Source organism: Giraffa tippelskirchi, chromosome 4 (genome assembly GCF_054371585.1).
Source record: "Giraffa tippelskirchi isolate mGirTip1 chromosome 4, T2T-mGirTip1v1.2.pri, whole genome shotgun sequence".
NCBI lineage: Eukaryota > Metazoa > Chordata > Mammalia > Artiodactyla > Giraffidae > Giraffa > Giraffa tippelskirchi.
In genome coordinates this window covers 80,194,477-80,219,540 of record NC_137278.1, presented here as the reverse complement: position 1 = coordinate 80,219,540, position 25,064 = coordinate 80,194,477, and the positions used below count along the sequence as shown (strand labels likewise).

Here is a 25,064-nt window from a genome sequence, read left to right as displayed (position 1 = left end):
CACATTATTTTACTTAAAGCTATACACAAATGAACAGAACCCAACAAACGTCCTCTTAGAAACAGTAATTAAACAGCACTTTTTTCCCCTTCAATTTCATTTATTTAGATCGCATCTCACAGCTCGCAGGATCTTAGTTCCTGGACCGCGGATGGAACACGTGCGCCCTGCAATGGAAGTGCAGAATACTCTCCACTGGATCACCAGGGAATCCCCTCAACAGTCATTTTTTAAAGCAAGATATACTCCATATAATTTTATGCCTTAAATTGAGAGTGGATTTCCTAAAAGGATTAGAAAATAAATGGACATCAATATCTGAGAAGTCTTCTTGACCTCTATTTTTAGCTCAAGTTGTTATTTGAGATCCAGTTTAAAAGAAGAGCACAGAGAAATAGTAAGTTTGACTCCCTTGCTGCTGTTCAGCTGCTAAGTTGTGTCCGACTCTGCGACTCCACAGACTGCAGCATGCTAGTCTTTCCGATCCTTCACTATCTCCTGGAGTTTGCTCAAATTCCTGTCCATTGTGTCGATGATACCATCCAATCATCTCATCCTCTGCTGCCTCGTTCTCCTGCCTTCAATCTTTCCCAGAATCAGGGTCTTTTCTAATGACTCGGTTCTTCACGTTAGGTGGCGAAAGTATTGAGCTTCAGCATCAGTCCTTCCAATAAAAATTCAGGGTTGATTTCCTTTATGATTGACTAGTTTGATCTCCCTGCTGTCCAAGGGGCTCTTAAGTGTCTTCTCCGGCCCCACAACTTGAAAACATCAATTCTTCGGCACTCAGTCTTCTTTATGGTCCAACTCTCACATCTGTACATAACTACTGGAAAAACTTTCTGTTCTACACATGGGCAGAAAAGTCTTCCCGAGCCAAAAAAAAAATTCTAAGGGAAAGAACAGCTGGGACTACTAGCACTGAAAAACTTTTAAGGTCTGCAGATAGGGGGATGTAATGCCTTCAGATTCCAAGGATATTGGTCACCACATTCACCTGGTAGTTAAGGAAGGAGGTTTAAATGCCCGACAACAATGAATGCCTTAAGGCACTTTAGAGTTCACAAAGTTGTTTCTCATTATTTTGCTATAACTCTCCTGACCTCATAATTTTACACAGAAAGGAACTGAGAGAGGGTAAATCAGGCCTTAAGCAGAAGGCCAGCCCTGCATTTCACAAAGCGTGTTCTGTGATATTAGGCAAAAAAAAGTTTAGATTTATGATCGATTAGTTTAGGACAATAACTGATCAAAGTTAAAAGTACATCTATTATAAGACTTTTCAGAGTCTTCAATACGCTAATATATAATGTGAATTTCCATGTGGAGGAAGGAAATAGCAGCGTTTCCCAAACTCATTTGATCACAGAATGGTTAGTCCTTTAAGTAAGGATCTAATGCTCCAGAAAACAAATTTGGGAAAACCTTACTAATGTACCAAACAAGATACAAAGGATCATGTCAGAGGAGAACATACTTCCAAAGGTAAAACTGACTGACAGCCAGAAGGACAGGGACCTGGAAAAAAATGACAAAATGGCTCAAGAAGAAGAGAAATGTCCACAATTCCTGCAGCTATACACTGAACAGCTAACTGTAGCAATTAATGTCTTCCTCCAAAATACTTACTGAGGTTCTACTTGTTCCAGGGACTGCGCTAAAAGTTGGAGGTATAACAAAATATAGGACACAGAACTTCTGTGATCCCACAAAGCTTACATTCCAGTTGTGGGAAACAAACAGGCAACAGATTGAGTAGTGCTATGTAGGAGGAAAAGAAAGAACACAAAACCTGGAAGATGTGACAGACAGTATGACTGAGACAGGCTAATATTAAAATAAAAACAAACCAAAAAAACCCTGGGAAGTACTAAGAAGGGCTTTCCTAAACTGAGCCATGAACATAGGCTCAAATTTACATAGTAACAGGAACAAATACTATTACAAAAATAGTTAACATTTATGGAGTACTTAGTAAGTAAAAGGTAATATACTAAGATCTAAAGGCTTTATTTAAACTGCACAATAACCTATTTCATCCTTTTCATCTAACAAATGAAACCAAGGTACAGAGAAGATAAATTAAGTGTCGAAGGTCACAAAGCTAAAAAACTAGGAGAGCTTAAGTTCAAATCCAGCTTTCCAGTTCAAGAGACTAACTTCATAACTATTTGGCCATCTGACTAAGCAGTATCTACTTGTGACTGATGTTATTGGTTCAGTTGCTAAGTTGTGTCCGACTTTGTGTGACCCCATGGACTGCAGCACACCAGGCTCCTCCGTCCTACACTATACTTCTGGAGTTTGCTCAAACTCATGTCCGTTGAGTCAGAGATGCCATCCAACCATCTCGTTCTCTGTCACCCCCTTCTCCTCTTGCCCTCAATCTTTCTCAGCATCAGGGCCTTTTCCAATGAGTTGACTCGTCACATCAGGTGACCAAAGTATTGGACCTTCAGCTTCAGCATTAGTCCTTCCAATGAATACTCAGGGTTGATTTCTTTTAGGGCTGTCTGGTTTGATCTCCTTGCAGTCCAAGGTATACCAGATACTGGTATTGGTGACAAAAACAAGCACAATCACAAAGTTTGTGAAACCAAACACTAACAGTCAAAAATGGGGCACAGCCAGTAACTACAACGATTGAGATTACAACTGCAAGAATCCATTTTGCCATTATGTGGAACAGCAAACATGGTAGAAGTTCAGGTGTCAGGAACAGGGACTAAAGAAAGACAGTACAATCAGAAAGTCATAAGAAAGGCAAGATCAGGTAGAGTCAGGCACACTGTGCCACCAGGCAAAGAAGTCTGCTCCCAACTGTCTTTCTGAGAGTTCTTGGAATAAGAGGTCCAACCTTCACTACACACATGCTGACTAAGTAGCTCTAGGGGAAGTACAGCTTTGGATCACTTTGCCACTCATGGGGACTTTAATCTCCTGCTTCCTACAGAACATGTACAAGATTCTGACAGAGTCCCAAAGCACATCATTCCTTTCCCCCGTATCAGTTTCTGCATCTTCATATTAACAACATACACAGTTATTCTCATTTTCCCATCACATTTTTCCCAAAGTGACCCCAGAAGAAGCACAGCTCAAGGAGCATCTGCAAGCCAAACAACATGCTTACGGCCAGCATTAAAACGTCCTGGCACAGTTAAATATGATTTTGTTCCCTTCTGCCTTGATACTTTTACAATAAGCAACATGTTGTTATCTTCATAGAAACAGCCAAGTGTGGAAGCTAGAAACATACCCCTCAACCTTTCCACCAAAAGCCAAACTCAAAAAGCAAAGAGAAGCACTGAATACTTCTTCTCTAAACACTAGTGGTGCCCAGAGGCAGGAAGAAAAATTTCTGCTCTAAATATTCATATCTTACTGCCAAATCCCTTTGCATAGGAATTTCAGAATTTGACGTTAAAATCTTCTATCAAATAGTTTTTAGATATCATTCTGTGGGAAATGGGAGGCAAATAGTAATTTAAAAATTACAATATCATCAGGAAAACTTTTCAGAAGAATATGTGTTCTTAAGAAAATGTGTCAGTAATGCTTTTGAGAAAATGCCTCCACATCCCACCTCCACTGCCACCTGCTTGCAGATCTCTATTTCCTACTCTGCCTCCTGTGCCTCAATTCAAGAGTATGTACCAATCTAATACTTTGAATGTTGTATGAAAACCAAATATTATGTCAACGGTAATTCATTACATAAACGGTAGTTCATTTATTCAAAATAAAACCACCAAATCCATAAAGAATCCTAACTACTGTCACCAACAATTTGGGGAAGAACTATGAACTTCAAGAGGTTATAAGCAATTCTGAGCCAGGGGCAATAGCCCCACATCTTGGGTGTGGTTCACAGCCAGGTTCTCTTTTCTGTGAAATGACAGCCTGCACTTGCAAAGTCCAAACTACTTCTAGGAAGTAAAGTGCTTTTTTAAAAGATAAGGTTCTTAAACAGTTCCAAATGTATGGCTAAAAACATGCTGCCTATCTGCATAAGCACCAGAATTAATGATTAAAGTTGCCTTCAGATTTTCTATGTGAATTGATCTGACTTTGCTTAAGCAACAGGAGAAATTTAACATGTTCCACACTAAATAAATGGGAATTTTCAGAGTACAAAAAAGATCTCTTCCCTTTGCATCTACTGGTAGACAAGTAACAAACAGAACCTAGCTTCAGCTTAATTATGACTTAGCTGAAACACGTTTAGAGGACTGAATGCCCTTTAAGACTGAGTGGGAGAAAAGGAGACAGCCAGAAAAAAGAAGAAAGGAAAATGGAATTATGGTGAAAATAAACCAATTTTGTACATTATTCAAAGAGGAATAAAAAAACTAAGCCACGTTTTGCTAATTTCTAATGGCCTTTATGTCTCTCCAATCCTTATAAATTAACAAAGTTAGCCATTAATAGTCACCTTTGGTGTCCCTAAGCAGCAGTTAATGTAAAAATATAATTACGAATTATATAAAAAACATAAATTTGTAAAAATAAATTCCATCTCTATCTTGTTTCTTATTTTAAGACTCAAATTTAAGTCAGATGGTTAACTCACTGAATTGTATACTTTTAACGGGTGAGTTTTATGGTATGTGAATTTTATCTCAATAAACCTGTTAAAAAATTTTAAGTCAAATGCTGGGGTTGGGAGAAAGAGCGAGGGGACTGCAGTGTCTGAAAAAAAAAAGCTCCAGAATAACTAAGCTTTTCTATATAAGCTGACCAATGAAACCAAAAGCTAAACAGGCTCTGGTGAAATGGAATAGATTTGATGTTTTCTGGCCTGTTAAATAAAGAAATCCCTTCAAATGATTGGGTTCCTGACTTGATCAGGAGCCAGCTAACCAGCCTTTGCTAACTGCAGTTCTGACCCACTCACTCCTTTCCCCTCTGTGCAAGGAACATATTTGAAGAGGGTGAAAACCACATGCTTCTACCAGAAGGAAAAAATAATAATCTGGCAACAGTGGTGGAAGGTTTGGGGCAGAGAAGGGGGAGCTGTCCATGTTTTATGCCAGAGCATTTTCAAAAGCATAAACTACTTTCCTCACTAGCTCAATCTTAACTAACCAGAAGATAACATACCCTCTCCTTTAGTAAGTATACAGTTCCACTGCATAGTTGCCTTTTTAAGGAAATCTACTCATTTCTCATTACTGTTCCTTCTCATGACCAGGGAGATACACTGGGGGATTTTCTCATATCACCGAATCACTTCCAATCTTCCTTCCTTGGCAAAGAAACAAAAACAAAAACATTATTTTTAAAAAAGTAGAAACCAACACAACAGATGCATGGCTCTGTGCTTCCACACACCTAACTTTGGCAGTGTGGCTGAGTGCACGGACTCCACAGGCAGACTGGGTTCAGTTGCTGCTAGCTGGGAAGCCGAGAGCAAATCACCAAAGCTCCTGTGCCCCTCTATTCTCATCTGTAAAATAGAGATGGAGATCCTACATCATAGCATGGACTAAGATTAAAACAGATTATCAGGGGTCAAAGCTTACAGAAAAACGCTTAGCACATGATATATAATAATTGTTATTACTTCAAAATGCAGATGAGCAACTTAAAGTATGAGAACAGTTTGGTTTGAAAACTTGTAAAACAGAGTTGTGGCAATTCCTAAAAAACTGTACAGATGTACTAAAATTGAATAAGGACATAAATGGATGGCAGATGGTGGGAGTGAGCCAGGTTTCTTACTATTAGAGAAGGCTACAGATAGGCAATGGGGAAGTCTAGAATGAACCATGGGGGACGGGATTAGATTCAAAGACGTCAGTATACTACCACATTTAGCTTAAAAGAATAGTTATATAGATACAAAAAACTTCATGAACCAGTAATATATGTATTTATATATAACATATATTATAAAATAAATACCTTATATATTGACAACATATTTATATACTTATATCTATATATTTATATTAGATTTAGATTATAGAACTATTTTATACATTAACAATATATATTATATACATATATATCTCCTAGATTTATTTATATACATAAGTATATATATACATGCATATACAAATGTATATCTCCTAGATCCATCTAGAAGGGGGCCTAGAAGAAGTGACACACCAGTAAGAACAAGTACTCCCATAACCCAAATCTTGGTCTCTCACAGTGCTCTTCCATATAATGAATCTGGGGTCCTTGAAGAAATGCCTGATCATACGGCTGGGGCAGGGAATACACATGATGAGCCTGAAGCATTTTATATTGCCAGGAGTAAGAAAGTATTAAAAACAAAATGACAGGGACCTATCAAAGGGACACAGGAGACCACCTGAAGGAGCTTCCAGTGACCAGGCTGGGACAGCATGAGCAATCTGAGCACCGGAGTACAATCCACAATACAAAAGAAGTATTGATAAATCCATACTGATATATCAAATAACTGAGGGGCAAAGATACAAATCTCCATACAGAAGAGCTCCAAGTAATTTACGTAGCTACTCCCTCTCGCACAAAGATGAGGCGTAACTAGTCACCCTCTAAGTGTGGGGCTATGTTTAATGATTTGCTTTCAGACAGCACAATATGGAAAGGTGGGAACAGTGACTTACAATGAAGAAACCTGGAAAACATCACCAAGGCCAGGTGATCAAGGTTAACATCACCAGTGATAAGTCAAATTAATAGCACGGATACTTCATCCCCCCCAATAATTCATATTCCAGCCTAACCATGAGAAAAACATTAGATACAAATAAATAGAGACACACACTACAAAATACCTGATCAGCACTCCTCAAAACTGTAAAGGTCATCACAAACAAAGTCTGGAAAACACAATACAAGATGTAAGGTGGCATCCTGAATGGGAGCCTGGTACAGAAGAGAAGCTAGGGGAAAGCCAGTGATATCCAAATAAAAGGTAATGTTCAGTTAACAGTGATGAACCAAAGTTGGTTCTTACAGTTGTGACAAATGTACCATGGTCGTGTGAGATGTTAACAAAAGGGGAAAATGGCTGAGGAGTTTACAGAAACTCTCTACTATTTTTGTAACTTTTCATAAATCTAAAAATATTCTAAAATAAGTTTAAAGAAAAAAACCTCAATTAAGCCAAAGAATTAAAAGATAAACTAAATTTTAAAAATGGTATGAGTGTAAAAAGGTGAGTTTAAGCCTTGTCCAGATAAACAAAAAGGTATTTATCTCCTAAAACAGCTGGTCATATCAGGTAAGTGAATAACTTCTACAAACAATGCTGCTAAAAAAAACTAGACCCTTTTGCTGCCATATAAAATAAGTTTGGTTTCCAGAGTTTTCTAAAACCCACCAAAATAAGTTAAATTATATTTTTAGAATACTTTGTTCAAAGTCTTATAAAACACAGATTTAAATTTCATACCTTTTATATGATCACTTAGTGTAAAACAATATACGTTATGTTATTACAGAAACATTCTTTAAAATTTAATCCAAATACTATAACATACTAGAAACATCCAAGGAAATCTCAATACAAACCTACTGTAAAAATAGCAACTCTGCCCAGTAATTAACAGTAACCTTCAATTTTGGTTTTTTGAAAGAAAAAAGTCTGTCAAGCCTCATGTAACCACAGTTTACTTTATAAAAAAAAAAACAAACCTCAACATTCCAAATTAAAACATCATATGCGATTAGCAGACTCCAGTAGTGAAGCAGATGAACATCAAAGCACTAACTAGAAACATGAGACCACCAAAGAAAAATGTCAATATAATGATTATGAAATAAAAATGACAATGACTGACTGACTTATGACTGTTCAAGCTGAATGGCACACAAAAAGCAAACATAGCTCTGAGTGTGGCCTGTTTCTGTAAAATTATAGTCTCTTTTCAACCCTCTTTAAAGGTTTGGGGTTTGAGTTTTCATTAAAGGGAGAAAAGGTGGAGGAGCAGGGATGGGGACAGACACAGTGAGAAACAGAGAAAGGAAAGAACAAGTTTTAATAATGCCACTGTCCACCTGAGTTTCCTATCATTGGCACCCTCAACGTTCTCTACCTTTCACTGACTCTGTCACTGACTCTGTCACCTTAAGGATGTTGTGGTGGGAGAGCAGTGTGAAGCCTCCCGTGCAGGGACACTGGGAGATCATAAGTCACCAACTCTTGAGGTACTGGAAGGACAACAGGAATCCAAAAAAGGATTTTAAGGATGCACAGGTGTTGAAAGAAAACTTTGATTACAACAATGGTGGGTCATATCTCACTATCTTTCCATTAGTCTTAGCTGTTTCGACTAGAACATATTCAGTAACTTGTAATACCAAACCTTTTCCTAAAGACCATAACTTTCACATACATGTATATTATGGCACAGGTCTTTCATGGCATATTTCACTCACTCACTTAAATGTGACACCTCAAAAAAAAGACTGAAACCATGAATCTTGAATCCTTTGAACCTTTTTGAAAAGTGAGGAGGAAGTTAGATGAGAGCGCTTCTTCATTTGAAACCTCTAAGCAAAAGATGTCCCTTCTCTTGGCTCCCATAACTGAAGAAATCTCATTGTCACATTCACTTTTTCTTTCTTTACCACATCTCCTCTCCCTGGTCCCTTCAGTTATGATAGTCTACCACTAGGGGGGAAGAGGAAGGAGATGAGACATCTTTCCACTTAAACTGATTACCTCAATCGATCTGTCCAAACTCCAACTATACAGCTTGCTTTATTCAAGTTTCCCATCTCTTCAGTCTACCTATGCCTCAAACTTCCTGTGTCATTAGTCTAATTCACATTATTATCATTCATTCTTGGACTGTTTGCACAGAACCATGCCTAGGACTTACTGAGTACTCCATAAATGCTATTTGCTATTATTATAATAATTACTGCTGTCATTAATATCCAGTATTTTCCATTATTCTCGTTTGATGCAATTTCACCTATTTCCTGCATGATCCCTTCTTGTTTATCCCCCCATCCTCAATCTCGTCTTCATTTTCCAATATTCATTTCAACTGCAATGTTGTTCCACTTCACCCATTAAATCTAAAACACATTTTAGAGACCAACTTTCATTCTGTTTCTTCTAGAAAGTTACAACCGTTTTCTGATCTTCTGTTAAGTCTATCAAGAATCACATAATTCAATACATACTAAAAAAAATGCTCCATGCTAATGCTGAAATTAAATTACATAGTACATCCATACCCTGGAGTAGGAAATGGTAAACCACTCCAGTACTCTTGCCTGGAAAATCCCACGGACACAGGGGCCAAGCAGGCTACAGTCCATGGGGTCACAAAGAGTTTGACATGACTGAGCGTGCACACACACACATACATGCCCATATCTACCCTGCCACCTCCCTGAGAAGAGGGCTCATATCTTCTGCATCAGCCATGGTACAGAGTTCAGCAGAGATGCTCAGTAAGAACCCCTGGGGAACACACTTAGAGAAGGATATAAATGATATGGCACCAGGAGGAAGTAACAGGATCAAACTCCTCAACAAAAGACTACAAAAGATGTCACCATCTTCTCTTATTTTCTGAATCAGCTGTCAACAGGATATTTTGCCAACCACTCTAAACACTCTGGAAAACACCTCTACAGACAGCAAGTACATTCTCCTAACTGGATTCAGTGAACTCCCAGTCCTTACTTCCTCTAGTTGTATGCTGTGTGTGCGGTGCATGCTAAGTTGCCTCACTCGTGTCTGACTCTCTGCAACACTATGGACTGCAGCCCACCAAGCTCCTCTGTCCACGGGATTCTCTGGGCAAGAATACTGGAGTGGGTTGCTGTGCCCTCCTCCAGGGGCTCTTCCCGATCCAGGGATCGAACCTGTCTCTCGTATGTCCCCTGCACTGGCAGGCAGGTTCTTTACCACTAGCGCCACCTGGGAAACCCAGTTCTATGCTATATCTGACTCCAAAGTACTGGATACCACTCTTTAATAATCTCAAACTACCCCTGTGTGAACATAGACAGTTACAGAGGGAAGACCACGTAAAGACACCAGGAGAAGACAGTCAGTTATATAAGACAAGGAGAAAGGCCTTACTAGAAACTAACTCTGCTAAAAATCCTTATCTCAGAACTTCTAGCCTCCGGAGCTAGTAGGAACTCCAAGAAAATAAGTTTCTGTTGTTTAAGCCATCCAGTCTATGATACTCTATTTTGACATCCCTAGTAAGCTAATACAAGAACCCCAAAATAGACCCATACAGATACAGTCAAGTGACCCTTGTCAAAGGAATAATGGTAATTAGATGGAAAAAGGATGATCTTTTCAACAAATGGTATTCAAACAACTGGACATCCACATGGCAAAAACAAAAAAAAAATCTAGACACAGATCTTAACAGCTCTCACAAAAATTAACTATTTCAAATAGATCATAGACCTAAATGTCAAATGCAAAACTAAAGAAGTTCTGGAAGAGAAAATCTAGGTGACCATGGTATGGGTTTGGCAATGGGTTTTTAAATAACACCAAAGGCATGATCAATGTGGAGAAGGAAATGGCAACCCACTCCAGTATTCTTGCGCAGAGAATCCTGTGGACGGAGGAGCCTGGTGGGCTGCTGTCCATGGGTTGCACAGAGTTGGACACGACTGAAGCGACTTAGCAGCAGCAACATGATCAATGAAATAATCAATAAGCTGGGCTTCACTAAATTAAAAACTTCTGCTCTGCTAAAGATTCTGTTAAGAGAATGAAAAGACAAGCCATACATGGGAGAAAATAACTGCAATACATACATCTGATACAAGGCTTGTACCTACAATATACAAAGAACTCTTAAAACTGTTAGAAGACAAACAATCCAATTTTTAAAAAAGACAAAAAGACCTGAACAGACACCTCACCAAATAAGATATACAGATGACAAACAAGCACATGACTAGATGATCAATGTCCCAGGGAACTGCAAATTAAATAAGATAACCACTACAGACCTATGAAGATAGCCAAAATCCAAAAGACAGACACCACCAAATGCTGGCAAGGCTGTGGGGCAACAGGAACAGGATTCATTGCTGGTTGGAATATAAAATGGTACAGTCACTCTGGAAGCAAGTTTGGCAGTTTTTCCACAAAGCTAAACATAGTCTCACCACACAATTCAGCAATTACACTCCTTGGTATTTACCCAAAAGAGCTGAAAAGTTATGTCCACACAAAAATCTCTGTTCATAGCAGGGAGGAAAGAAAAAAGCCCCTTCAGAATTCAAAACCAAGAGCCTGCTACTCATTTGGGTCTGGGGTTCAAATCTGCATTACACATAATATATGAGAAATTCCAAACTGAGGATTTAACATAAAGGTTAGTTCCAGACCAATGAGATTCATGAGGTTCCCAGTAGGAGTGAAAGCAAAACTATTTTGGAAGGACATTCTCATATAACTTGAGCCACAAAAGATACTCACAGAAATTTCAGATGAATTAAAAATTAAAATAAAAATCCACCACAAGGGAGAATCAACAAACACAACAAACCAGCACAGAGAAAGACCAACATTCCCCCCACCCCAAATTTGAAAAGACAGGATAGTAATCTGAAAAAGAAATGTCAGTAAGTATGTTAAGATAACCAAAGTTATAAGAAGGGGTCAAAACCCTAAGAACAAGAAACTATGCAAAAAAAGAATATACAGACTTGAAAAAAATAATAAAATAGAGCTTCTTGAAATATAATTATTAAAGCAACTGAATCTGCTATGGACTGAACTGTGTCCCCCAACGCCCCCCCAGTTCATACGTTGAAACCCTAATCGCCATGTGATGGTGTCTGGAGATAGGGCCTTGGGCAGATAATTAGGTTTAGATGAGGTAATGAGGCTGGGGGCTCTCACATGGCACCAGTGCCCTTAGAAGAGAAACAAGAGAGCTTCACTTCCTCTCTGCCAGGTAAGTACACAGTAAGACAGTAGATGAGGGCCATCTACAAACCAGGAACAGAGCCCCCACCAGAAACCAACTGTGCTGGCACACCTTGATCCTAGACTTCTAGTCTTCAAAACTGTGACAAAGTAAATTTCTGTTGTTTAAGCCATCTAGTCTATGGCCTTTTGTTTTTGCAGCTGGAGCTAAGACAGAATCTAAATAACCAAGGCTTAAATAGTTTGACCATCAAAATAAGTGATACTGATTAATTAGAACTCAATAAATAAAACAGGAATCTTTAAGTCCAAAAATAAATAAATGGAAAAGTAAACGGACAGAGGAGCCTGGCGGGCTACAGTCCATGGAGTTGCAAAGAGTCGGCCACAACTAAGAGACTAAGCACAGCAAAAGCTCGTCATCACAACAGAATGTCAACCAATAAGTACAGAAGAAATTAATGGAGTTAGAACACCACTATTTTGCAACCATCATAGTAATAATTCGAGTAAGAATCACCAATGGAAGCTAAAACTAATGGGTGGAAGTTAGATGAAAAAGGAGGTATTATACAGTCTCACAGTATCTCCCCACAAATTACTTATTAACTACAAAATGAAAAAATAGTTAACTTTGTAGTGGTGGAATCTGGCAGACCTTTGTTAATCAAGAGATCAAAACTAACATTAATAAAGGGACAAATCCACATCACATGCCTCCTGATATGATTCACTGAGTACACAGCATCATTTACACACTTTTCTGCCCAAATGTGTAACCTGAATTTAACCAAAAGGAAACACCAGACACTCCAAAAATGAAGGACATTCTACAAAATAAATGACACTTACTCTTCAGAAATGTCAGTGTCTAGGAAAACAAAGAAAGGCTGAAAAACTATTCTAGATGAAGAGAGACTGGAAAGTCTTGAAAACTAAAAGCAATGAATAATCCTGTGTCAGTTTCTAAACTAGCAGGCAAAACGCTCTTATGGACATTATTAAGACCACTGGAGAAATCTGAATAAGGTCTACAGATCAGATAGTAGTAGTACACTAAAAGTCTGACTTTGTGGTTTCATTTAAGTGAAAATATTTGAGAAATAATGTGAGTTGTATATACATAAAGGAGCATGATGCTTGTAATTTACTCTCAAATGGTTCACAGAAAAATATTGGGTTAGCCAAAATGTTCGTTTCGGTATTTCCTTAGGATGCTATGGAAGAACTCAAATGAACTTTTTTTTTGGCCAACCCAATAATATGTGTGCATACATATATATAGATAAATGTATCTAGAAAGAGAGAAAAAAATGATAATGCAAATATGGCCAAGTGTTAACCATTGGTGAATCTGGATAAGGGTATATGCGAGTTCTTTGTATTATTCTTCTAATTTTCCTGTGAGTTCAAATAATTTTTTTAAAGGAAACAGAAATTCTGAATAGCAGATGAGACACAGACACAATCAAAGATACTGAAGGTATGAACTATACTATAAGACAGAATACAGAGCTGAAAAATCATGATGTTATGCAACATGATGAAATAGAAAGAAAAGTATACAATAGTTCTAAAGAAAAAAACGATAGTAAAAAAATAATCGTCAAAGATATGCCAGCTTAGAATTTTCCAGAACTGATGAAACAAATATTTTTATTTAAATCTACATCTAGAAACATCAATGTAACACCAGAGTCAAAGAAAAAAATCTTAAAATCAATTAGAAAGAAAACACTGATTAGCAAGCTACAAGGAACAACAAATTGACAATAGACTTCTTATCATCAACAATAGAATATCTTCAAAGTTCTGAGAGAAAGTAATTGTTAACTTAGTTATACTACACTACATTATAAAAGTTAAGACAAAAATAGAGACATTTATTGAAAAAAAGAGACTGAGTTTTACCTTTACACAGTCGAAGGGAGAAGGGGAGGGAGGAATAATATCTACCAAATAATGCTAAACAGGAAGAAGAAAACTGAAGCGTGAGTGACACAGTAAGATGCCAAGAAACAACAGTGAGCAAAGAAACTGAAAACCATATGGTTGGATGTAAAACAGCCCTGTATGTATAAAGCAGTGATAGTAAACACTCATCTGGGAGACAAAAAATGCAGTGTAGAACCAAACTAACAGACAACACAAAACAGAAAGGTGGTAATTAAGTTGAATCATTCTCAAGTCCATATACTGACCAGAAAGAGAATAAAGATGTATTAACCTTATTATCCATGTTGAAATTTTAAACCAGAAGTATAAAAATAACTTTTAGCCCAACAGAGGGAAAAGGGAGGAAATAAAACTCATCCAATAGTGACCTAAGAAGGTCAGAAAGACAAGACTGGCCCTAACGAATTTGGAAAATATACTGTAGTTCAAATGAGTAGCACATTTTCCAAGCATTTATTTGTCTGTATCTAGGATATCTGAAACATTATCTATCACATCTCAAAATATGAACCCTCACTTTAGTCAGAATGTCTATTACCTCTTTGCTCACTTAGGTCCCACAGTTATATGTCTATAACTGTAGTTATACATACCTACTCCTTTGGAATGGCTTCACTCACAAATGAAAAGTTTTCTCTCTACAAATGAAAACTTAATTATTTCTTTGACTTCCAGCTCAGATTCATTCTTCCTGGAAGTCCTTACTAAATTAACGTCAACTCACCTTTCCCTTAAATTGAATTTTCTATAGTATTTAAAACATGTTATTGCTCTTTTAATTGTTCAAATATTGCCTTAGAAATGTTCCTTAGATGTTCCATTTTAGGCATAATTTTGTGCTCACTTCGGCAGCACATATCCATTTAATCATAATTTGTTTCCTTAATCAGATTATAAGCTCCTCAAGATGAGAAAGAATTCTTTAGGATTTTCTAAACAATCAAGTACAATGTTGTTTGTTTTTCTCTTAAGAATGAAGCAAACTTTTATTTTCCTTTAATAAGAACAAAATATTAATTTTGCAAAATATGCACCAATTCATCTCATACATAAGGCTCTAAGGACTTTGTTTTAATCTTTAGATAATATAGTTGAAGTGGACAGCTTTTTAAATTCATTTCCCCTGTTTTCATTTTGCCAAGTTTAATAAGAGTCCATATGCTCAGGGCTAAAAATGTTCAAGGTTAAATCAAAGGAAGTCAGACACCACTAGTACAGTGAAGATTTTAATAAAGACTGAAACCGGGCTCATATTACAAATACTGTACCACCATGAAGAAATACTACATAATAGCTATCTTTTACTATATTAGTAGAGAAAGCAAATGATGAAATTTATAAATAAGAAAAGGCAAACATTAATAAGCTAAAGGAGAACTAAATAAATGGAGAGAGATACCATATTCGCAGATCACAGGGCTCAGTACTGTTAAGATCTCAATTCTCCACCAACTGAACTGCAGATTCCACATAATCCCAATAAAATCCCAGTAGGTTACATATGGGATAAAATGTCACAGAATTATGCACACAGATATGAAAAAATGAGTGCATGCAAAAAGGGGTGAAATTTACTAAGGTCCAGTTAATTGCATTGTGTCAAACAATCTTCTGGTTTCGATAATGCACTATAGTTGGGCAAAAATATCAACACTGAGGGAAGCTGAGGGTTGGGTCCACGTGATCCCTTGGTCCTTTTTTTTTTTTTTTGGCCACTTTCTGTGAGTTTTTAATCACTTCAAAATAAAAAGTTAAAATCTCAGAAGCCTTTTTCATATCATTGAAATGCTGACTCTAAAATCTGCATGGTAAAAATAAAGGACCTAGAATACATAAAACAGTTTTGAAAAGCAGGGATAAAGTTGAAGGATTCACCGTGTGAGTGCATGCTAAGTCGCTTTAGTCGTGGCCGACTCTTTGCGACCTTATGGACTGTAACCCACCAGGCTCCTCTATCTATGGGATTCTCCAGGCAAGAATACTGGAGTGGGTTGCCATGCCCTCCTCCAGGGAATCTTCCGGACCCAGGGATCAAACATGCGTCTCTTTCATCTCCAGCACTGGCAGGCGGGTTCTTTACCACTAGCGTCACTTGGGAAGATCCCACTACTTGATTTCAAGACTTTCTATAAAGCTACAGTAAGCCCACAGGTGGCTCAACGTGTAAAGAATCCGCCTGCAATGAGGGAGATACGCGAGTCCTGGGTTCGATCCCTGGGTGGGGAAGATTCTCCAGGAGTAGGGCATGGCAAACCCCTCCAGTATTCTTGCCTGGAGAATGCACATATGCACAAGCAAGACTGAGGTATTGTTGAAAATACAGCCAAACAGCTCAATGGGACAAGACAAAGTGCAGAATACCACACGTACTGTCAACTGATTTTTGTCAAAGGTGCCAAGGTAATCCGTTTGGGATTCACTTATATCACATTCTAGAAGAGCTTTCATAGCGATAGGGTTATGGTTAGGGTTAGGAACAGGAGTGGAATGGTTGAGGGGGCAGTGCTGCATGACTGAGAAGGGACTTAAGAGAATTTTCTGAGGTTAAGGAAACCATCTACCTTAATAAAGGCGTGGGTTGCAGAACTATGTATGTCAAAACTCCTCTAACTGAAACATTTAAGGTCTAAGCATTTCACTCTAAGTAAGCCATAATTAATTTTAAAAATATGCAACGGCATACAAGTTTTGTAAAATATCTGTCTACAAAGAAACATCAAAATACTAAGAGTATTCATCTCTTGGGAGTAAGCTTATCAATCATTTTAATTTTCTTAGAGTTTTCTTATTGCCTATTTTTTTTCTTTAAAAAAATGTACATATTATAATCAGAATATGAAAAACTTTTCAAATTTATGCCAGAATAAAAATACCTAGCTCATATTCTACTGCACCATTCACTAATTCCTCATATCAATTATCCTCCAAATCTGCAGCATTTTTCTTCAATAGGACACATTTTGCATCTCCTCCTGTTAATCCCTTAGTAAGCTGGGAGAAAGGTTCTGGCCCTTATCAGCCTCACTTGTCCTAAGACACTGCTAAACAATTGTTATTCTGAACAGAAAAATGAAGGGAAGTCTTTATTATTCCTGTTTCTTTATAGAGTAACCACAGCCAGAAAATAAGGGGGGGGGAACCTCACAGATACCTATTTTCTAATAGAGTATTCAAACTGTCAGAGCGCCCCTTCTCAACTTCACTGTCTCTGTAACTGATGCCATTCTCCCATTAACTGATTTAAACAAGTATTTATAAAGCACCTATTACATGCTCCTCAATGAGGCTGAAAATTAAGTCCTCTATGAATCATCTCTCTCCATCCCTGTACTTCTCCACAAAGCCCTGTCAAATTTCTCTCCAAGATGCTTTTCATCTATCTGTTCTTCCTTTCTGTTCTTCACATCTGTTTGCCTTGTCTGACCCATTACCACTGACCTTCCTCTTAGATCTCTATATAACCCTCTAGTACAGTTCTGTGAATCCCTGGAGGTCCCTGGGAGCTCTTTCTGAGAGACTGAAAAGTCAAAACTATTTTCATAATAATACTGAAACGCTATTGGCCCCCTTTCACTGCGGTGACATCTGTACTAACAGTACAAAAACAGTGATGGTAAAACTGCTTGTGAAGTGTTAGTTGTTCAGTCTTGTCCGACTCTTGATGACCCCACAGACTGTAGCCTGCCAGGCTCCTCTGTCTATGGAATTCTCTAGGCAAGAATACTGGAGTGGGTTGCCATTCCCTTCCCTAGAGGATCTTCCAGACCCAGGCATTGCAGGAGGATTCTTTACCATCTGAACCACCAGGGAAGCCCCAAACTGCCGGTGCCTTAGCACAAATCAAGGCAACAGTCCCACAATGTACAGCAGTCAACTGTATTCTTCACTGCCGTGCACTCACTGGGAAAAAACAAACAAACCAATTTCACTTAAGAATGCCCTTGTGGAAGCAACATCATTAACTTTATTAAATCTTCACCCTTAAACACTTATTATTTTAATATTCTATTTGATGAAATGCATAAAACACTTCTACATTCCAAGTACACTGGTTATCATCTCAAAGAACAGCACTGGTGATTGAGCTGCAAGCTGAACTAGCCACTTTTTCCACAGTACACTGTTTTTACTTCAGAGACCAACTGACTGACTGTGCTTATTCGTGTCTAGATATATGACATTTTCTTGAACATGAACGAAATGAATTTGTCAGTTCAATGAAAAAGCCAACAGTTTGTTGCAGGGGACGCACTTAGCACTTTTAAATAGAAACCTGAGTCTTGGAAAACTTGTATCTACCATCGATACTTTAAGACTTTTCTGATGAGATGAGTGATGATTTGTGGTATTGTGTTATTAAACGTGGCAACCTTGGGAAGGTCTGGATAATGTCGTGAATCCATATTTTTGAGTGAACAATGCATGATGTTAAAAAAAAAAATCATAGCTGGGTAAAAACAATCTGTTTAAAATTCAAGAGAGACCAACAATTAAGTGTTTTACCATAACGGTAGGTCTTGGACTCTATAACTAATTTTTAATGGTCAAGTTGTAGAGGAAAATACCCACAATTATCTGAAAAGGCTATTAAAATATTCTCCTTTTCCAAATAAATATGTGCCAGAGACCAGATTTTCTTTACATGTCAACCTAAACAAAATACCCCAATAGGCTGAATGAGGGAGAAGGTAATGGCAACCCACTCCAGTATTCCTGCCTGGAGAATCCTGTGGACAGAGGAGCCTGAAGGGCTGCTGTCCATGGGGTCGCACAGAGTCGGACACGACTGAAGCGACTCAGCAGCAGCAGCAGCAGCAGCCTGAATGAAAGAACAAGGAGAATCTGCTGTCTTCTATTTAACAAAACATTAAAGAGATTTGCAAAATGTAAAACAACGCCACTCCCTTCACTAAATTTTTTATTTGGAAAATAGTTATTTTTCATGAAAATGTCATTTATGTTGACATATAATAAGTTCATCATTTTTTTCAAAAAATCAGTATTAAAAAAACTCAGGTATAATTGCTAATATAGTCAATAGCAATAAATACAATCAACATAAACAACTCTGGCATTATCAACTATTTTTAAAAGTACATAAGGATTCTAAAACAGATTCTATTTAATAGGTATTTCTGCCCTTCCTCTCTGATCCATTCTCATCAAAACTGCCAGAATAATCCTGGGCACTAGTCAATATTATTACATCTTGCCCAAAAGCCGTTAGTGATCCCAACACCCTGTCACTTCCTATATACACAATTTTACCTGGCTTTCAAGAAGTTTATAAATTGGTCCTGCCTTAGCTAGCAAATTGTACTTCTCCATGCTCCTGCACATGGGTCTTCCATGTTAGTCAATCCTTCCTTTTAGTCTCTAAACCTTTACTTCTATAGTTATATAGTTACTCCTCACCTGGAAATCACCCACCATTCCCTCCTCTCTCCCTGCCTCCTCCAATCTAAACTTTCTCTTCCTAAGGGGCCAGAAGGCAAAAAGGACAATGTCTTGAAGGTGAGATTTAAACTATCAGCGGCACATAATCTTTCTAAATTGTGGATCACTACATTGTAATTTATATATTACACAGAAACTGTACTTCAATTTTTTTAAGAAGTTTGCATTTTATAGGTAATGAAGGGAAGAGTCTTTGAACAGAAGGTGGATGATTTATACAGAAAGAACTTTCTTACCATCTCAAGTTTCTAAGACGACTTTAAATAATAATGTCTTATTTGGACGTACCTAAATTTACAGTCACATCTAAAATTTTTCTAACAGATTTTAAGGATTAAAGGAGGCAATACATTGTCCCATCAAGAATCCAAACCTATAACCTCAGGTCAAGGCAGCTGGAAACGAAACATGGCATCTTCCAGCCGCACCCCCACCAAAAAAAAACCTGTAAAAACAAAGCTAAAACAAACATGAGCTCATCTCTCAAATCTAAGGCCTTTTGGTACTGGTGAACAAAGTCCTCTTCCTGATTTGAAGTCCAACTTAACCATATTTTCAAAATAAAAAAACCAGTATGTAACAGCTTCATATATTTTTTTTACTAGTTACTAAATTTCTTTAGATTAAAATGACAACAGTATTCTTACACCAATGTAAGCTATGGACACTGCTTATTATGCAGAAGATACATTAAGCCTATTGATTTAGCTTGGTCCTAATAATAATCCATAATGTTTAATTCAGTCTGTATCCACTGGGGCCACAACTGTAGGTCAAGCCTGGTATCATCTCCACTTTAAAACCTGCTCCAAACCAGAAATAATGTTATCCTTCCTCTAAACTTAGGTAGTAGCACATGGTTTCTCTCATGCCGGTTCATTCATTCATTCCAAAAATATTTACTGTGGGTCTAATACGTGTTAGGCACTTTTCTACGTTCTGGAGATAGAGCCGTGGACAAAACTACACCACCAGCTTCTTGGGCTTACACCCTAGTGCGGAGAGAAGGGCAATAAGCAAATAAATACAAGGTGACACATGCCATAGTGAAAATTAGGGAGAGAAAGAAGCAGAGCTGAATTTTTTATAAAGCTAATAAAACTTAAAAGTTCAGGCCTCCTCCCTCTCCTGCGCCTTTAAGAGTGCTGAGAGCTCCCGGGACATGGAGAGTGATGCTGGTGGGGAAGGAGAGGCAGGGTGGGGTGACATCAGGAAGCACCACCCAGCATCTCTGATTAAATGCCTGAAGAGCCCTCAGAAGAGAGGGACCTGCCTCTAAGGTTACCGCATTTGCTGGGACACCTTTTCTAATTCTAAATACTCACTTTCACACCAAACATTTTATTCTAATGTATTTCTTTTCTCACTGAGGGTACCCAAATTACTGTATAAAGTTCAGGCCCTACAAAATCTGGACACATTCCAGGTAAAGACAGAAGTGCGGAGGAGTTGTTTTTTATAGGATCATAAGGAACGGGCACATTAAAAGGGGACATTTGAGCTGACACCTGAGGGAAATGAAGAAGCAAACCATACAGATATTGGGGGAGGGGAATTTTCAAGCACAGACAGCAAGGGCAAAACCACTGAGGCAGCAGCAGGAGGAGCAGAGTAGGTTAGGAAGACAGCAGCAGGAGAAACAGCAATATACAATAATAAATATTATGATTGACAATGAACAATTACTGAGTATTAGGTGACAGGCCCTGTCCCAATTGGGCCTTCCCTGGTAGCTCAGATGGTAAAGAATCTACCTTTTCATACTGTTTATGGGGTTCTAGTTAGAACTGAACATGGAACAACAGACTGGTTCCAAATCAGGAAAGGAGTACGTCAAGGCTGTATATTGTCACCCTGCTTATTTAACTTATATGCAGAGTACATCATGCAAAATGCCTGGCTGGATGAAACACAGGCTAGAATCAAGATTGCCAGGAGAAATACCAATAACCTCAGATACACAGATGACACCACCCTTATGGCAGAAAGCAAAGAAGAACTAAGGAACCTCTTGATGAAAGTGAAAGAGGAGAGTGAAAAAGTTGGCTTAAAACTCAACACTCAGAAAACTAAGATCATGGCATTTGGTCCCATCACTTCATGGCAAACAGATGGGGCAACAATGGAAACAGTGAGAGACTTTATTTTGGGGGGCTCCAAAATCACTGCAGATAGATAGTGACTGCAGCCATGAAATTAAAAGACGCTTGCTCCTTGGAAGAAAAGCTATGACCAACCTAGACAGCGTATTAAAAAGCAGAGACATTACTTTGCCAACAAAAGTCCGTCTAGTCAAAGCTATGGTTTTTCCTGTAGTCATGTATGGATGTGAGAGTTGGACTATAAAGAAAGCTGAGCGCTGAAGAATTGCTTTTGAACTGTGCTGTTGGAAAAGACTCTTGAGAGTCCCTTGTACAGCAAGGAGATCCAACCAGTCCATCCTAAAGGAGATCAGTCCTGAATATTCATTGGAGGGACTGATGCTGAAGCGGAATACTTTGGCCACCGGATGGGAAGAACCGACTCACTGGAAAAGACCCTGGTGCTGGGAAAGATTGAAGGCGGGAGGAGAAGGGGATGACAGAGGATGAGATGGCTGGTTGGCATCACTGACGCGATGGACATGAGTTTGAGTAGGCTCTGGGAGTTGGTGATAGACAGGGAAACCTGGCGTGCCGCAGTCCATGGGGTCACAAAGAGTCAGACATGACTGAGTGACTGAACTGAACTGAAACAATCTACTTGCCCTGCAAAAGACCCAGGTTCAATCCCTGGGTTGGGAAGATCCCCTGGAGGAGGAAATGGCAGCCAATTCCAGTGTTCTTGCCTGGGAAAACTCCATGGACAGAGAAGCCTAGCGGGCTATAGTCCATGGGAGTCACAAAGAGATGGACATGACTAAGAAACACACACACACACTGTCCCAAATACTTTTTTAAGCATCTCCATTTTACAACTGAGGAAACTGAGGAACAGAGAGAAAGATTAGGTAATTGGCTAGTGGGTGGTGAAACCAGGTAGTCTGACTCCAGAAACTACACTTAAATCACTATGCTGTGCTAGAGAGAGGCTGGCTGTCCAGTTGATGAAGTGTCAGGACAATCTCTCTGCCAGTAAGAGATTTAATGTGCTAGAAAAGGGGAAATCAACACGGTTTTGATCTCAAACTATGACAGCTAAAAGTAGGCTCACATGTTATGTCCCTGTACATAAAGTACCAAGTCTTATCCTTTTCACTATTTCACACACAGTCCCTAGAACCTTTCCTTTCATATTACAGCTATTCAGTGTGGGGCAAATGTTAAATGGACTCGCATGAGAGAATGACTAGCTATTCATTCTCAATACAAAACAATTAGATGTACTTTCGAATTCTGGAGGTAAGTACCTCTTGAGGGAATCAGATCCTAACAAAGTCAGATAACCTGTTTGTATCTACAGAAATTATTCAACAGTCTGTTCCACTGTCACTTTCCACCTCAAATAAGTACTGAAGTGAGAAAACTCAACCTTAATTTACCTCACTCTTTTCTTTCTGAAGTTTAAGACTACTTCCTCTGGTCCCTCTCAACTTTGTTCTCCATGAAAGCAAAAAAAAAAAAAAACGAGCATAACCCTAGATACTCATGTTTTATTTTCTTTCAGCTGTTCTTTTCTAAATGCTAAAGGTCTTCATGTCTTAACTGAGTTTTCCACAAAAGTTCTTACAAATCCTGACTATAATGAAATAGTGTCTAATGGTATTAATCGGAATGCCTGAAAGATTGCAGAGTTACAAACAAGTTAACACACAATCCACTGAACACTTGAACATACAAATTAATTTCCTGATTTCACTATCCCGTCTTCATTTCTTCTCTCAATTCTTCTCCCACCAGCTTTCAGAGACTCTCTTTACATAGATTGCCACATGAAAGCTACCCTGGAGCTCAGTTTCTCTATAGCCTCTGCTTCAGAGGGAATGACTTCCCAGCACATATAGATAAAATCAATATCAACATTTCCAAAGACACTAGTTCTAAGGATAAGCAATTGGAATTACAGAGAAGAATCCCATGTTAAGTAAGTTTGGAGTTTGCTGGGTTAAGCATTGTTTACCACATTTGTTTACCGTAGGACTTTCTGGTCTTTGGTATAACTCACAGTACTGCTTTCCTTGCAGCATCCTCGTCACACTTTGGAAAACACCTATGAAGTCCAGTCTAAAGGCACAGATGATTCCAAGGCTTCAAGACTTAGCCAACCAAGTTGGGACATACTGTGGCATTTGACAAAAGAGGGCTATGAGTCACCTTTGGAGAAAGATGTAGTCTGTGAAGAGGTCAGCTGGAGACAAGGAGCTAGAACTCAGGAAAAGGCACAAGCTGGTGGCATCTGGGAGTGTTCACAGGGACCAGGCTAGAGCCACTGAACCAACTGAGATGATCTCAGAACACATGAAAACCGGTGCTTCAAAATCACCTTGCCTCACCCTATCTCCAGCTTTAGTATCTTCTCTCTAGCTGTAAATCTAGAAAAACATCTGGACACAAAGACTCTAAGGGTAGGAAAAATACAAATTAAACAGGAAAACTGCCTGAGAAAAATAGCATAATGCATGTGGAAATCACATTGATGTTAACAAATGTTGGTAATGTCATATGGTATATAACTACCTAACCCTCCAAGAAATCGCTTTCAAATAACAAACCTACAGCTCTCCATTCTTTTCTATTTTAGGATCATGGACCTCTTTGAAAATGTAGTAATACCAAAAGCCATCTCTCCAGAAAAACACACAAACATACAATGTTAAGTCTATTAATTTCAGAGGATTTCACGGGCTCCTGAGGCTCAATCAAAGAGCCCCTTTTAGCTGTCAACTCACAGGTCCCTACGTAACTCCTGTTACAGGTACTTCATCTGACAGATAAAACCCAGAGTTACAAGACATTTACAAGTATTATGACTGTTCTTTTTAAACTATATGTTCATGTACTTTAAGACAGTACAGTGCATGCTAAGTCGCTTCAGTCGTGTCTGACTCTGTGAGACCCTATGGATTGCAGTCCGCCAGGCTCCTCTGTCCATGGGATTCTCCAGGCAAGAATATTGGAGTGGGTTGCCATCCCCTCCTCCAGGGGATCCTGTTGACCCAGGTATTGAACTTGTGTCTCTTACATCTACCTGCACTGGTACACGGGTTCTTTACTACTAGCATCACCTGGGAAGCCCAAGATAATGCAAAGAACATGTATTATTTGTATTTTTTTGGTCTTAAAAAAATTAAAACTTGTTGACTGACGTAAGTCATTTAACACCACGAACAAAAGGGCACATGATGGTAATAATACTTTCAAACCAAAACAGCTCTGAGAGGCTAAATGATTTTACAAGGCTACAGAACTAATAAATTCCAGCTCTTCCACATCTTGCTGCTGCTGCTGCTGCTAAGTCACTTCAGCCTGTCCGACTCTGTGCGACCCCATAGACAGCAGCCCACCAGGCTCCTCTGTCCCTGGGATTCTTCAGGCAAGAATACTCTAGTGGGTTGCCATTTCCTTCTCCAATGCATGCATGCAGGCTAAGTCACTTCAGTCGTGTCTGACTCTGTGTGACCCCAGAGACAGCAGCCCACCAGGCTCCTCTGTCCACAGTATTCTCTAGGCAAGAATTCTGGCGTGGGTTGCCATTTCCTTCTCTGCTTCCACATCCTAGCTCAATAATTTTTAACCAAACACACCACCTTAAATATAATAAGCATATTATTACACTGCAAAGGATATAGCTTTCAAAACAAAAA

General features: G+C 38.6%; 1 protein-coding gene across 26 annotated transcripts in view; it reads right to left on the bottom strand.

Moving 5' to 3' along the window:
- Window positions 1-25,064, bottom strand: part of MAP4K3 (mitogen-activated protein kinase kinase kinase kinase 3) — a 179,354-nt gene that overhangs the window by 150,688 nt on the left and 3,602 nt on the right. For 5 of the 26 annotated variants that reach the window (XR_014051553.1, XR_014051550.1, XM_081483169.1 and 2 more), the window contains exon 2: window positions 6,774-6,818. The exons of 17 other annotated variants lie outside the window; for them this stretch is intronic. Coding sequence is in view for 3 of the 9 variants with exons in the window: in XM_081483169.1 (XP_081339295.1) it covers window positions 6,774-6,818 (45 nt within the window). In the remaining 6 variants the exon portion in view is untranslated. Of the gene's footprint in view, window positions 1-5,103; window positions 5,249-5,334; window positions 5,450-6,773; window positions 6,819-25,064 lie in introns of those variants that run through there. 4 more of the 26 variants (XM_081483189.1, XM_081483182.1, XM_081483191.1 and 1 more) reach the window with 2 other exon arrangements.